This window comes from Stomoxys calcitrans, chromosome 2, assembly GCF_963082655.1.
Source record: "Stomoxys calcitrans chromosome 2, idStoCalc2.1, whole genome shotgun sequence".
NCBI classification, from domain to species: Eukaryota; Metazoa; Arthropoda; class Insecta; order Diptera; family Muscidae; genus Stomoxys; species Stomoxys calcitrans.
The window spans coordinates 176,323,671-176,339,550 of record NC_081553.1 but is presented as its reverse complement, the minus strand read 5'-3'; the positions used below and the strand labels follow the sequence as shown (position 1 = coordinate 176,339,550).

Genomic DNA, 15,880 nt, shown 5'->3' with positions numbered 1-15,880 from the left:
CACAGTGTCCGTGGCCGCTGCATGACCAATGAGAAAGCTCATTTAACCTAACCGCAGTGGTCTCTGCAATTTGGTTAGCCACAATGTCCAGAGGCATAAGATGTAGCATTAAAGTTAGTGCATCAAATGGTGTCGTCTTCAGTGCGCTTGTGATGCACAAACAAGCCATTCTTTAGATCGGTTAAGTATTGAGCGGTAGGTCGATTTTTGAAGCGTCGTCCACCAGACCACAACACCATATAGCATTATAGGTCTGACAACTGCAGTTTATACCTAATGCATGATAGGCGGTCTATATCCCCAACTTTTGCCAATGGCTCTCTTGCAGGTATATAGGGCAAGAGTTGCTTTTTTTGCCCTTTCCAAAATGTTGAATTTTAAGTTAAATTTCTGGTCCAGCAAAACACCCAGGAATTTTGCGCTTTCTGTAAATGGAACATTCTCTCCACCCAAGGAGACAGGTTCTACTGTAGGCAACTTGTATCTCCTGCTGAAAAGAACTCTCTCTGTCCTACACGAATTTATTTTTAGACCACTTTCGGTAGCCCTCTTTGCTGTTGCACGTAGAGCTTCCTGAATTAAAACTCTTAGAGTGCTGGGAAACTTTCTCCTAACCGCAATTGCCACATCATCAGCATACGCGACCACTTTTACATTTCATTCTTCCAGAGACAATAATATATTGTTAATGGCTATATTCCAAAGAAGAGGAGACAGTACAACTCCTTGAGCCTGTAATGATTAGCTTCCGTATGCTCCCAGGGGCAGGTGATAAAGCTGTGGAACCACTCTTCCTCAGGACACTGGACACTTGCGTTATGGAGGATTCCTCCTTAGATACTTCACTAGCTGCTTCTATCAAAGTACTTTTTGAGTTCTGTGCTTCCCTGCTGTCGCACACCTTGAGCCCAGTCCAACCGGATGGCCCACCCACGCAGGGCTTGTCGGGTCCCGTTTCGATGCCATTCCCTCCTGTCTCGATTGTGGTAGGGGGATTTTCAGTCTCCTGTAGTCCGCCAGATTTTAGCGATGTGGTCGATAATTCCTCAGGCAAGTGTTCAGCAACAACTGCTGAGTTGTCTCCTGATTCCCCAAACCTATAGGCCTTCAGTTTCAACTTGTTGGATCCATAGGATACAACTGCTTCAGACCTGTTAAGACTTGTTGAGGTCTGCGTGACACCCGGAGTTTAGTACGAATACTGCACATCTCCGGTCACCATCAGCCTTATCCAATCTATCAATCTTCGGTGGTTGAACGATTGGGATTACATTCCCTTAGTCTTCTACGTATCGATTCAGGATTTGAGGGAATCCTTGGTATCCAAGCATGCGCCAATGACCGAGAAGGAATATCTTCCTTCTTGACTAAATCGATTGTTACACCTGGCCAGATCACACCAATCTTTTTTAGTGCACAACGATACATTTCAATTGAGAGTTGATCCCCGAAGGCAATTAGTCTGTATCAGCCCCTATACCAGCCTGCATCATCAAAAACCGCAAGGACATCGGAGTATACTGATGATGGCAGTCCATTGACTATCCCACTCCAATTATTTATAGTCATGCAACCCTGTGTTTTTCCCTTGTCGACAACTGCCATCACCAAACTGTCCCTAGCGATATTAGCAAAGGTTCTTGGACCCATTTCTCTATTGTTCGCCCTAGTTCTTTTAGGCATGAAATGACCTCCAGGTGATCGCTGCCTTTTGGTTGACTGCGGTGCAGTTTCCGAATCTAGACGTGTAGTCTGTGGGGTAGCCTGCAAATTCCCGAGTTCAATTTAGGGAGTCTCTCTCTCCCTATTAGTGAGAGTCTTAGGATCATTCGCACCAAGCCTCTCAATAAACCTGAAAGCGATGCGTCTTCTATTATTCCAACTTCTTAAAGAGGTGATCGCAGCCTTTTGGCTGACTGCGGTGCAGTTTCCGAATCTAGACTTGTAGTCCTTGGGGTTGCCTGCAAATTCCCGAGTTCAATTTAGGCAGTCTCTCTCCCTATTAGTGAGAGTGTTAGGATCATTTGCATCAAGCTTCTCAATAAACCTGAGAGGGATGCGTCTTCTATTATTCCAACGTCTTAAAGAGCGTGTTGGGGAAGGCCGATGACCTAGGCAAATTATAGGCATGCGAAGAAGGAGTAGCTTCAGCCTTGTCCAGGTGTCTTCGTTAAAAGCCCCTGCTGACCAGTCGTCTGTCGGCCAGTGGAGCCTGGAGCAGCCGCTCTACCAGTTGAGGTTTCCGTAGCAGACAACATGCTACGGCCTGATACCACCAGCGCAGTTGTTGGGTCTTTGGAGTCCATTCTAAGCCTACTCCCGGGCTCAAGACCTGCCGCTCCACTGGAAACAGATGCAGCTCATTAACCGCCTAATGGATACCTCTATCGCAGCTATCCTTGAGTGACTTACATTTTTCTTTCAAAAATAATGACAGGGGCCATCTAAACCCACACAAAACATTTTGTTTACTTTGAGGTGTTTAAGTTCGCCAACAATAGCCGGTTATGAGCTTCATACCAAATATAACGCAATCATATGCTATAACTGTAACACAAATATCTTTCTTTTTGAACTTTAGACTATCCTATTTCATACACCCTCTGACCACACCTTTGGTACAGCTGTAGCACTGAATATTTGATTTAGAGTTCAATACGCAGCGGCACAAGTCTACCAAGGCACAGTATTGCCAAATCGAAAAGGCTTGAAAATCATTCTAGAACTTTTAAACGGATAAAGATGTGTACACGAAACTTAACATAGTTAATGTTGAAGTGCTTTCCAATAAGTTCACAAATTTAGGAAAGCCTGGTGGCCGAACAGAAGCCGATGCTTGGGTACCAAGGGGGTTGAAAAAATTCAGAAGCAAAAACACGTATGATGTACCTGTGACTTCTAGTTTGTCAGATATACCAGTGCGAACTTGGTAACACTTCTTTTTATATACCTCAAAGGGTCACAGATTGCAAAAGCTACAAATAGAACGACAAGATTGTTCTAACTCCATATTGTAGTGGTTATATCACCATTTCTTTGTTGGAGCCGGGAATGAAATATTGAACTTGAAGATTATTGAGCAATCCCACACTCACACCCCCAGTACTGTTATGCATCTCACTTCCCAATATTTCAGCATAACTCCACCCTTTTTACAATTTCACTCCATGTGGCAGTAGTTAATGTGTCAAAACGGTTAATAAATATGGCAAATGGGCTACATTTACATGCCTCTGTAAATCCATGCTACTCCACTGCGGTATCACATGCATATACCTATATTAAATCAGCTCTTACAGCAGAGTAGACAGAGAACAATGTAAGCAGACGGAGGAGGAGGAGAGTGAATAAAATTAACCATCATAATTGTATTAATGCACAAAAGTGGTTATTGTCACTGTTGCAAATACACACTCATCTTGATGTAAGGCCATTGTTGTTGTAGTTGTCATTTATCATACATGTGAATAGCAACCACAACAGCGTACAACAAAAACAGAAAAGAACAAACCAAACAACAACAAAAGAACTCTTTAGCCAAAGAGATAATAAACACATTGTTGCGCATCATTGTAAAATGATGTCACTTGTTTATGAGCAGCAGGCATAATCGTGCAGCGAATGCACTTCTGTATTATTACTGTATTATCATCACTCTACAACAGTTGTAGGAGTAGTAGAACCACACCCCAGCTTCCCACCGAAAAAAAAAGAAACAACATAAAAGAGCAGATAGCAGCAGCCCACTGATTTACTGCCATAAATCCTTATAAAAAAATGCCACAAAACATACGCAAAACAATGGTTTCTTTAATTTTGGTAGTTCATGGGAAATCCTTCACTAGCCACACACACACACACACACACGGGCGTGCTTAATCATGTGTGATACACGGAGAAATGTTTTAGTGGGATATTAGATAGTGGAAAGGTTGATACTCAAATGAGAATTGAAGCATCTTCACTAACCACACACACACACACGGGCGTGATTAATCATGTGTGCTACACGGAGAAATGTTTATGTGGGATATTAGATAGTGGAAATGTTGATATTCAAATGAGAATCGTTGCATCACCTTCCATATTTCTTTTCTTATTATCAGGTAGTTTATCTCTTGGTCACTGACTATACCACTTACGCTTTTCATCATACTAACCTTCTTAAGGATATAAATTTACAACTACAGAGCCAATTAAAATTGTTTGTGAAAGAAATTCAACATACAAAAATTGGTAAGGTATCATATGCAGAATCGGTTCAGCCAAGTCTCATATCGTCTTAATGGGTCTAATAACGTTTTTGAGGGTGGCGTGACCCCCTATTCTTCTATCTGGTTTTGTTTGCCAGATTCGAAATCTACTCCCGAATACCTTCCATTTGGGTCTCATATTGACATGAACGTCCAGTATGTCTGTTTGGGGGAGATTTGGGGTTTGGGGCGGCCCGTTGGGTACTTAGACTCAAATTTAAATACCATATTCGTATTCTACTCTCCAATATCTTTCATTTGATACCTATATTGTCCCGATCGGTTCACTTTTGATTTTGGGTGGTGTTTTTGGCATAAAAAAAAAAAATTATATGTTTTTAAGTCTATACGGAACAAACAAACCGAGTCCCATATATCCGCGATTGGTTAATGTGCCCATTTAGGTGTTTTGTGGGGGTGGGGTGCAGCCCTATACTTTGACATGAATTTGTATGCCAAATTCGTTATCTATTCCCGCATACTATTCATTTGATACCCATATTGTCCTTATCGGTTCACTTTTGATTTTGGGTGGTGTTTTTCCCATAAGGGGGAGAGTCCGTCCCCCATCCGATATCAATAAATTATAAAGCCTATTCCTACTTCCTGACCATATTCGTAATCTAGTCCCAAATTCCTTTCATTTGAGTCCCATATTATCATGCTCGTCAAATAAACCTATTTTAAGGGGTTTTGGGGCTGGGGCGGCCCCCCAGTTACTTGGACCTAACTTTTGTTATGAAATTCTTACTCTACTCTTGAATACCTTTCATTTGAATCCCATATTGTCTCGATCGCTCCACTTTTATTTTTGGGTAGTGTTTTTGGGGTAGGGGGGAGAGTCCGCCCCCCTCCCGATATCAAAAATTATATAGCCTATATTTCCGTCCTGAACAACCTACACAATCTGTGAAAAGTAATCGGTTTAGCCGTTTTTGCGTCTATACGGAACAAACAAACAAACCGACAAACAAACATACAAACAAACATACAAACAAACAAACACAAATTAATTTTTATATATATGTTATTATGTTTTAGGCTTCAATTCTGCTCCCATTATGACCTAAGTGAATTTCAAAAATTCGCTAAGTGTATGTCAATTAGACTTGAATTCCCGTTTAACTCTTTGGTACCCGAATTTCTGTAGGGAAACAAGTGTTGCCAGCGACATGCTACAACAATAAGCAAAGTGATGTATGTGTGTAAAAACTCTCACGCACACACAAATATCCATACGCAGCATCCATGCAATGTGCATTGTTGTAATGGTAATTACTTATGCAGCTGGCACAGCGACAGGAACAACAATAACGTAAATAGTGAATTACCAAAGGATACATACAAAATGACAATAGCAACAATTGTAATTTATTTTTTTATTGTTACTCTTCAATTGAACGGCATCGCAGCGCAGCGCTGCTCAACGCACCACTAGCAACAACAAGTACACATTGTAGTACTACTGTTGGCATTTACTTAAATATGTAAATGATGGCTGTTGATCTTTCTTTAAAGTTTTTTTGTTTTCGCTGCTCCACTCATTCAGTTAACAATGGAGTATTTTTTCAACGATTATAGTCTCTCTCTCTCTCTCTTCCCACTGCCCAATCTTCGTTAGTGATTAAGAATAACAGAGCTGAAGACAACAACAACAAAATAATTGCATTCATTTTGTTGCGTTGAATTAATGCAAATTTTAATGGAAGATTAATTTTGCAATGAATGGATTGTAATTTAAATTGGAAAAGTAGTTTCCATCAAAATGTCTGCCTGCGTATTGACAATGTGGGAGTTGATAATAACGAGAAGCTTTTGCACATCTTGCAAATTGCAAATTTGCCCATGGGCATTCCATGAAGGAAACTTCTATAAAAACAAAAGACATTTCTGGCCTAGTTTCATCCTTTTTAAAGTGAGCAGGATTAGAGATGCTCAGGAAACCTGGAAGAAAAGGAAGAGGTTTCCAATCGGGTACCTGAGGTGAACCTTGAGGTCGAGTGCGAGGCACTGCTGCTATCGGCAAAGTCTTGGATTGACGGAACCCTAGTATTGCGATCTGGAAGATCATGTTACACTCATGGATCAAAGCTAGAGGGCAGAGTGGGCCTTAGGGACTACATTGAGAACACATGGATTGAGATCTGTCTTAGACTGTTAGATAATACGGCCCTGCAGGCGGAGATCCGGACGATCACGGAATACGTGAGGTGGTGTGGTGCTAACGCGAGGACATCGAGTGTAAACATCTTTACAGACAGTAAAATTGCCAAAAGGGTAATAACAACAACAATCCACATTTGGGACAGTGAGTTGTGTTATGTCCTCCGACATTCTTCTACAATTTGGCCCAGATCGGTCCAGATTTGAATATAGCTGTCATATAGACCGATCCGTTGATTTAGGGTCTTAGGCCCATAAAAGCCACATTTATTATCTGATTTTGATGAAATTTGGGACAGTGAGTTGAGTTAGGCCATTCGACATCCTTCTTTAATTTGGTCCAGATCGGTCCAATTTTGGATATAGCTCCCATATAGACCGATCTCTCGATTTAAGGTTTTGGGCGCATAAAAGTGGCATTTATTATACGATTTTTCTGAAATTTGGGAGAGGGAGTTGTGTTAGGCCCTTCGACATCCTTCTGCAATATGGCCCAGATCGGTCCAGATTTGGATATAGCTGTCATATAGACCGATCCTCCGATTTAGGGTCTTAGGCCTTTAAAAGCCACATTTATTATCCGATTTTGGTGAAATTTGGCACAGTGAGTTGTGTTAGGCCCTTCGACATTATTCTTCAATTTGGCTGAGATCGGTCCAGATTTGGATATAGCTGTCATATAGACCGATTCGCCGATTTAGGGTGTTGGGCCCATAAAAGCCACATTTATTGTCCGATATCGCCGAAATTTGGGACAGTGAGCTAAGTTAAGCCCCTCGATATATTTTTGCAATTTGGCCTAGATTGGACAAGATTTGCATATAGGTGCCATATAGGCCGATCTCTCGATTTAAGGTTTGGGCCCATAAAAGTAGCATTTATTGTCCGAAGTCGCCAAAATTTGGGACAGTGAGTTGTGTTAGGCCTTTTGATATTCTTCTTCAATTTAGCCCAGATCGGTCCAGATTTGGATATAGCTGCCTATAGACTCATGTCTCGATTTAAAGTTTTGGCCCCATAAAGGCGCGTTGGTACTCCGATTTCACTGAAATTTGACACAGTGACTTAGAGTAGGCTTTTCCACATCCGTGTCTTTTATAGTTCAGCTATGGGGCATAAGGTATGCATTTTTCACTGGATTTTTACGAAAGGTGGTTTACATATATACCCGAGGTGATGGGTATCCAAAGAACTTAACGCCTTTTTACTTGTTCTGAGCGAAATATATAACTTTTGTGCAAAAAACTATGAAGCTCCGTAAATGGGTCAGCAATATCACAAAACCAATTTAAAAAATTATCAACATTCAAACCAGATGAATACATTCCTCTAGAGTACCTAGATTCTGCCCTTTGATATGCCAAAATGAAAAATTCACTAATTACCTCCTGTGTGTTGTCACATGCATTACTTAACTTTCAAAGAAGCAAAAGAAAACGCAAAAACTTCAAACATTTTAACCAACTTTAATGGCTACCAACAAAAATGAAGAGAAAGCAAGCCAACAACAATTTGATGAAGTTTCTAGACTAACTTCCGCTGTGTGCACTTAAAGTCTGCGTGTGTGTGTGAGTGAGTGTAAGCGACATCCTTTTTCAGGCTGCAGCTAAAAGCAAGATGCCTAAAGTCTTAACCAAATATTTATTAACATTTCCATCATTCGTGGCTCTTTTTCTTTTAATTTTTTTCGTAATTTTTTCCCCTGGCATAACAATGAAACCATTTCATTAAAATCATTCTTTGCCTCAGCTTTATTTTGACTACAGCCTTGCTTTTTGCATTATCCACTGCTGGCATGAAAATAAGGTTTAAGGATTGCCAAGGAATTGTCTCTCTCTCTCTCTCTTTGGGGCCGCCAAGGCTTAAGAAAGTTGGCAAAGATGAAGCCATCCCTGGGTAAAGACATCTATGAGACATTAAAAAGACATTTCCTAATTACATAAAATGTTGTGCAAAAAATAAGACCAAGTTAAGAAATAATAAAAAACGAAAAAACGCCTAGTCATGAAAAAAAAGAGTTACAAATAATTCGCAAAAGATAAAACAATGCTGAAAGTGAGAAAAACTTGTGTAAATACCATGGGGCAAGACTATCTTCCTATCTTCCTTGCAAGGCAAAGCTGTTGCAAAACTACTATTGTTAGGCAGCATGGAGAGAGAAAGAGAGACGTGTGGTGGGGTATAATATTAAGGATGCCAACAATGAGTCTGTATAAGCGTGTGTGTGTGTGTGTGTATCTCTCTATGTGGTTTAATAAGGAAATGTGCTCTATGCTAAGTTGCCTGTAGCCATATCCGGTCTGCAAAAATAAAACAAAAATAAGGCCAACAAAGAAGTTTTTCAACCCAAAGTCAAAGAAAAATAATAAAATTAAACTCAACAGCCATGAACGCGAACTAAATGTAAATGTAAATTAAATGCTTTAACGCTTCTGCCTTTTTTGTCTATGCGGTTTTTTTATGATGTAAACACACATAGGAAAAAGTATTAAGAAAGGACTAAAACATTCACCACATCGATAACAAGCAAGGAAAGAGAAAGAAGGTCCATTGGTAAATGAGCTGGCAAAGAATCTAGAAGTGAAAATCGGAAAAGCCTTGGTTCAAAATATTGAGAAGATGGGTTGATAAAGCGTTTGCAAAGGCGCTAGAAGTGAAAATCGGGCGATTCTAATTTTTAAGAGCTATATCTAAATCTGAACTGATTTCTATGAAATTCGCCAGTTATGTCGAGAGTAATAAGTGAATGCTTCGTGTCAAATCCCTTAAGAATTGTTTAGAAAATTATCATATTGTTGGAATATTAGTAGAAACAAGTAAAAGCGTGCTAAGTTCGGACGGGCCGAATCTTGGGAACGCACCACCATGGACTCTGCTAAAAATTTATACAAAACCAGTAAGGAAGGGCAAAAGTCGGGCGGTGCCGACTGCGTAATACCCTACACCTACCCTATAACTACAATGTATGACCTATATTCAGTTCTGAACCAATTTTGAAGGAACCCGGCGAGCAAATATGTTCAAACTGTAGTAACTACGGTTGACAAATGACAACATTATGGCAAATTACCCAAAATCTGACGAACATATATGTGGGAGCTATATCTAATTCTAAACCGATTTCGAGAAAACTTCTCAGACAATGTGGTAGTCGTTGAGAAAAAGCGTTGTGCAAAATTTTGGCAAGATTGGTCATACAATGCGCTTGCAGTGGCTCTTGGGGTGAAAATCTGGCGATACACATATATGACAGCTATATCTAAATCTGAACCGATTTCTATGAAATTTTATATTGAGAGTCATAAGAAAATCCTTCCTGCATAATTTCGACAGAATCGGATAACAAAGCATCACTTTTTTGCAATATTTCTCAAAATCGGACGAATATTTATATGGGAGCTATACCTAAATCTGAACCTATTTCGAGCAAACTCCTCAGATACTGTGGCAGTCGTCGAGGAAAGCGTTTTGCACAATTTTGGCAAGATGGATCAATAAATGCGCTTGCTGTGACTATAGAAGTTAAAATCGGGCGATATATACATATATATGGGAGCTATATCTAAGTCTGAACCGATTTCCCTGATATTCACCAGTTATATTGAGAGTGATGAGAAAATCCCTCCTGCCGAATTTCAAGAAAATCGGTTAACAAAAGACCATTTTATTGCAATATTACCGGAAATCGGATGAATCGAATATATATGGAAGCTATATCTAAATCTGAACCGATTTTGATCAAACTCTTTGTATATTGTGGTAGTCGTCGAGGAAAGCCTTGTGCAGTATTTTTGCAGTGGATCTAGAAGTGAAAATCGGGCGATGTATATGTATGAGAGCTATTCCAAAATGTGAACCGATTTCCATGAGTGTCGAGAGTCGTATAAAAATGCTTCCTGCCAAATGTCGAGCGAATCGGTTAACAAATTACCATTTTATAGCATTATTACTGAAATATACATGGGAGCTATATCTGAACCTATTTTTTCCAATTTCAATAGGCTTCGTCTCTAGGCCGAAAAACATGTCTGTACCAAATTTGATGACGATCGAATGAAAACTGCGACCTGTACTTTGTACACAAATTCAAATGGACATGTCCGTCCGTCTGTCTGTCGAAAGCACTCTAACTTTTGAAGGAGTAAAGCTAGCCACTCAAAATTTTCCACAAATATTTCTTATAGGTGTAGATCGGTTGGGATTGTAAATGGGCCAAATCGGTCTACGTTTTGATAAAGCTGCCATATAAACCGATCTTGAGTCTTGACTTTTTGAGCTTCTAGAGGGCGCAATTATCGTCCGATTTGGTTGAATTTTTGCTAGAGAAGTTTTGTTATGACTTTCAATAACTGTGCTTAGTGTGTCGCAAATCGGTACATAACCTGATATAGCTGCCATATAAACCGATCTGGGATCTTGACTTCCTGAGCCTCTAGAAATTTTGTACAACGGCTCCTCTCGTGACTTTCAACATACATGTCTAATATGGTCTGAATCGATCAATAGCTTGATACAGCTCCTATATAAACCAATCGCTCAATTTTGCCTTTTGAGCCCCTACAAAGCGCAATTCTTATCCAAATGAACTGAAATATTACACAATGACTTCTACAATGATCAGCAATTATTTATGGTCCGAATCGGACTATAACTTGATATAGCTCCAATAGCATAACAGTTCTTTTTAAAAAGAATAACAGTTGTGGCTAAAAAGAGATACCGCGTATAGAACTCGACAAATGCGATCCATGGTGGAGGGTATATAAGTTTCGGCCCGACCGATCTTAGCACGCTCTTACTTGTTATTCTTCATACCGTCAGTCAAACCAGCAAATATTAAAGCTTCTAGGAACTGAGTAAGGATAATCGAGACACCGGTTTACATGGAGGTTATATCAGGTTATAGACTATTTTGGCCCTATTTGACACAGTTGTTGGAAGTCGTAACAGAACATCGTATGCAAAATTTCAGCCAAATCGTATAAAATTTGCGGCTTCCAAGGGCCCAAGAAGTCAAATCGGGAGATCGGTTTATTAAGGAGCTATATCAGGTTATTGACCGATTTGAACCGTACTTTGCACAGTTGTTGGAAGTCTTAATAAATCGAACAAAACTTGCGGCTTCCAGGGGCTCAAGAAGTCATATTAGAAGATGGGTTTATATGGGAGCTATATCAGTTTATTGACCGATTTGGACCGTACTTGGCACAGTTATTGGAAGTCATTACAAAACACCACATGCGAAATTTCAGCCAAATCGGACAAAAATTGCGTCTTCCAGGGGCTCAAGAAGTCAAATCGGGAGATCGGTTTATATGGGAGCTATATCAGGTTATAGACCGACTTAGACCATACTTGGCACAGCTATAGAAAGTCATAAAACAACACTATCTTTAAAATTACAGCTAAATCGTACAAAAATTGCGACTTCCAAGGGCTCAAGAAGTCAAATCGGGAGATCGGTTTATATGGGAGCTATATCTAAATCTGAACCGATATGACCCATTTACAATCCCCAACGACCTACATCGATACTAAGTATCTGTACAAAGTTTCAAGCGACTAGCTATACGCGTTTGACCTCTATCGTGATTTCGACAGACGGACGGACGTACGTGGTTTGATCGTTTCAGAATGACGGGACAATCAAGAATATATTTACTTTATGGGGTCTTAGACGAATGTTTCGAAGTTTTACAAATGGATTGACTAGATTAGTATACCTCCATTCTATGGTGGTGGGTATACCAATACGAATATTGATAAACAAGTTTTATACAATTCTTAACCGATTTTATCCATGTTTGTATATGACTTCTCTAAAAACTAATTTTCCAATTTGTCTTCTTGAACCCCTAATATTTGCACAATGAATTCTGTTAGGAGTTTCAACAACTCTATCAAATAAACCCGTATAAACCCATCTCCGTTTCGAGGGTGCAATTATAATCCAAATCAGTATTTAACCTAGTGATGAGTGATTATCACTAGCAGTTTTTCTCAGTGTATCATATGCAAAAGAATTAGGATGCTATTCTTGCCATTTATTTGCTACTGGGAAGCTTTTACTGCAGATGATGTACCAAAGGCAAGACGCATTCTTTCTTCTTCTCCCCTGAGCAACATCTTTGGCTGGTTAAATGCCACCAAAGTTTGCACAATACTCTGCTGAATTGAGTTGAGTTGTTTTGTTGTGATAAATGCTGTTCCTCGTTCTTATTCTTGTTCTTGGTCTCATAGTCATTGTCGTCGTCATCGTCATCGTCGTTACTTACTTGAATTTAATTACTTTTTTTTTCTTTCTTATGATGTTTTTTGTGCTGCCACCAAGCAAAGCTAAGAAAAGTCCTGACACACAAATGTGGCCAATGAAATGCTCTATTAAGCGCAGATAAAACAGAAAATGAATTTAATTAAAGTTGGCAGTTTGTTTAACATACAAATAGACACTGGCGAATGGAAACTTTTGTAAAGCCGTAGACAAGCGTTAAAAGAATCAACAAAAAAAAAAAAAACAAGTAAAAGCGTGCTAAGTTCGGCCGGGCCGAATCTTATATACCCTCCACCATGGATCGCATTTGTCGAGTTCTTTTCCCGGCATCTCTTCTTAGGCAAAAAAGGATATAAGAAAAGATTTGCTCTGCTATTAGAGCGATATCAAGATATGGTCCGGTTCGGACCACAATTAAATTATATGTTGGAGACCTGTGTAAAATTTCAGCCAATTCGTATAAGAATTGCGCCCATTGGGACTCACGAAGTAAAATAGAGAGAACGATTTATATGGGATCTGTATCAGGCTATAGACCGATTCAGACCATAATAAACTTGTTTGTTGATGGTCATGAGAGGATCCATCGTACAAAATTTCAGGCATATCGGATAATAATTGCGACCTCTAGGGGTCAAGAAGTCAAGATCGCAGATCGGTTTATATGGCAGCTATATCAGGTTATGAACCGATTTGAACCTTATTTGACATAGTTGTTGAAAGTAAAAATAAAATACGTCATGCAAAATTTCAGCCATATCGGATAAGAATTGTGCCCTCTAGAGGGTTAAGAAGTCAAGACCCAAGATCGGTTTATATGGTAGCTATATCAGGTTATGGACCGATTTGAACCATACTTGGCACAGTTGTTGGATATCATAACAAAACACGTCGTGCAAAATTTCATTCCAATCGGATAAGAATTGCGCACGCTAGAGGCTCAAGAAGTCAAGACCCAAGATCGGTTTATATGGCAGCTATATCAGGTTATGGACCGATTTGAACCATACTTGGCACAGTTGTTGGATATCATAGGAAAACACGTCATGCAAAATTTCATTCCAATCGGGTAAGAATTGCGCACTCTACAGGCTCAAGAAGTCAAGACCCAAGATCGGTTTATATGGCAGCTATATCAAAACATGGACCGATATGGCCCATTTACAATACCAACCGACCTACACTTATAAGAAGTATTTGTGCAAAATTTCAAGCGGCTAGCTTTACTCCTTCGAAAGTTAGCGTGCTTTCGACAGACAGACGGACGGACGGACGGACGGACGGACGGACGGACGGACGGACGGACGGACGGACGGACGGACGGACGGACAGACAGACGGACGGACATGGCTAGATCGACTTAAAATTTCACGACGATCAAGAATATATATACTTTATGGGGTCTCAGACGAATATTTCGAATAGTTACAAACAGAATGACGAAATTAGTATACCCCCCATCTTATGGTGGAGGGTATAAAAATAGCCATATATTATGGAGATGCAGAATAATGAAAAGAATATTATAAAGATTTAAGTGAAATCGTTGTCATATTCGTCTGTTTGGGAAGGTTTTCTTTTTTTTTAATTTTTAATACGTTTTGGTTTTTCTCTCTCTCTTTTCAGAAAATGCGTCAATTCCAGAAGGTCTTGGAGGATCTAAGCTCTCGCATTGCCTCCGCCGAGGCTACCAAAAATGCTTGGGTTGTGCCCCCCACCAGTGGCGAGGCCAGTGAGCAGCTACAACATTTACAACGTTTGCGTGATAAGATGACCACAGCTGGCGCTTTACTGGACGACTGTAATGAGCAACAATCATTCTTTACAGCCAATCAGGTATTGGTGCCAGCCAATTGTTTATCGAAACTGGAGGATTTAAACACCAGGTAAGGAAGAAAGAGAAACCCTGCATAACCGGGGAGATTCGCAATATTGGGAAAGTGGTCCGCAGACTTTACAACAGAGCGGAAGTTTATAGGGAGATGTATTACACTCGGCTCAAGGAGTATAATAAGATTATCAGAGAGACAAAACCTGGCTTATGGAAGCTTTTCTGGGAACATAGTAGCTAAAATGAAAAAGTTACTATCAACAAGTAAAAGCGTGCTAATTTCTGCCGGGCCGAATTTTGGGAACCCACCACCATTATTTTATTCCACATGCCAAACTTCTGTCAAACCAGCAAAAATTAAAGCTTCTAGGAACCGAACAAGGATGATCGAGAAACCGGTCTCCATGGGAGCTATATCAGGTTATAGACCGACTTGGACCTTATTGGACACAGCTGTTGAAAGACATAAAAAAATACTACATAAAAAATTTCAGCCAAATCGGACAAAAATTGCGGCTTGTAAGGGTTCAAGAAGTCAAATCGGGAGACCGGTTTATATGGGAGCTATATCAGGTTTTAGACCGATTTGGACCAAGCTGGGCATGGTAGTTGGAAGTCGTAACAGAACGCTATCTGCAAAATTTGAGCCAAATCGTACGAGAATTGCGGCTTCCAGAGGCTCAAGAAGTCAAATCGGGAGACCGGTTTATATGGGAGCTATATCAGGTTTTAGACCGATTTGGACCGTACTTGGCATGGTAGTTGGAAGTCATAACAGAACACTACCTGCAAAATTTGAGCCAAATCGTACAAAAATTGCGGCTTCCAGGGGCTCAAGAAGTCAAATCGGGAGATCGGTTTATATGGGAGATATATCAGTTTAAAGACTGATTTGGACCGTACTTCGCACAGTTATTGGAAGTCATAACAGAACACTATATGCAAAATTTCAGCCAAATCGAACAAAACATAGCACAGCTGTAGGAAATCATAACGGAACACCACTTGAAAAATTTCAGCCAAATCGTACAAAAATTGCGACTTCCAGGGGCTCAAGAAGTCAAATCGGGAGATCGGTTTATATGGGAGCTATATCTAAATCGGAAACGATATGGGCCATTTGCAATCCCTAATGACCTACATCGTTAATAAGTATCTGTGGAAAATTTAAAACGGCTAGCTTTACGCGTTCGAACTCTATCGTGATTTCGACAGCCAGACGGACGGACCGTCGGACCTTCGGACGGACGGACCTCGGACGGACGGACCTCGGACGGACGGACCTCGGACGGACGGACCTCGGACGGACGGACCTCGGACGGACGGACCTCGGACGGACGGACCTCGGACGGACGGACCTCG

At 40.3% G+C, this 15,880-nt stretch overlaps 1 protein-coding gene across 11 annotated transcripts in view; it reads left to right on the top strand.

The window, feature by feature from the left end:
• LOC106081495 (dystrophin, isoforms A/C/F/G/H) overlaps positions 1-15,880 on the top strand; it is a 1,057,252-nt gene that overhangs the window by 1,015,407 nt on the left and 25,965 nt on the right. For all 11 annotated transcript variants that reach the window (XM_059362799.1, XM_059362798.1, XM_059362797.1 and 8 more), the window contains one exon: positions 14,314-14,573. In XM_059362799.1, the coding sequence (XP_059218782.1) occupies positions 14,314-14,573 (260 nt within the window). The remainder of the gene's footprint in view (positions 1-14,313; positions 14,574-15,880) is intronic.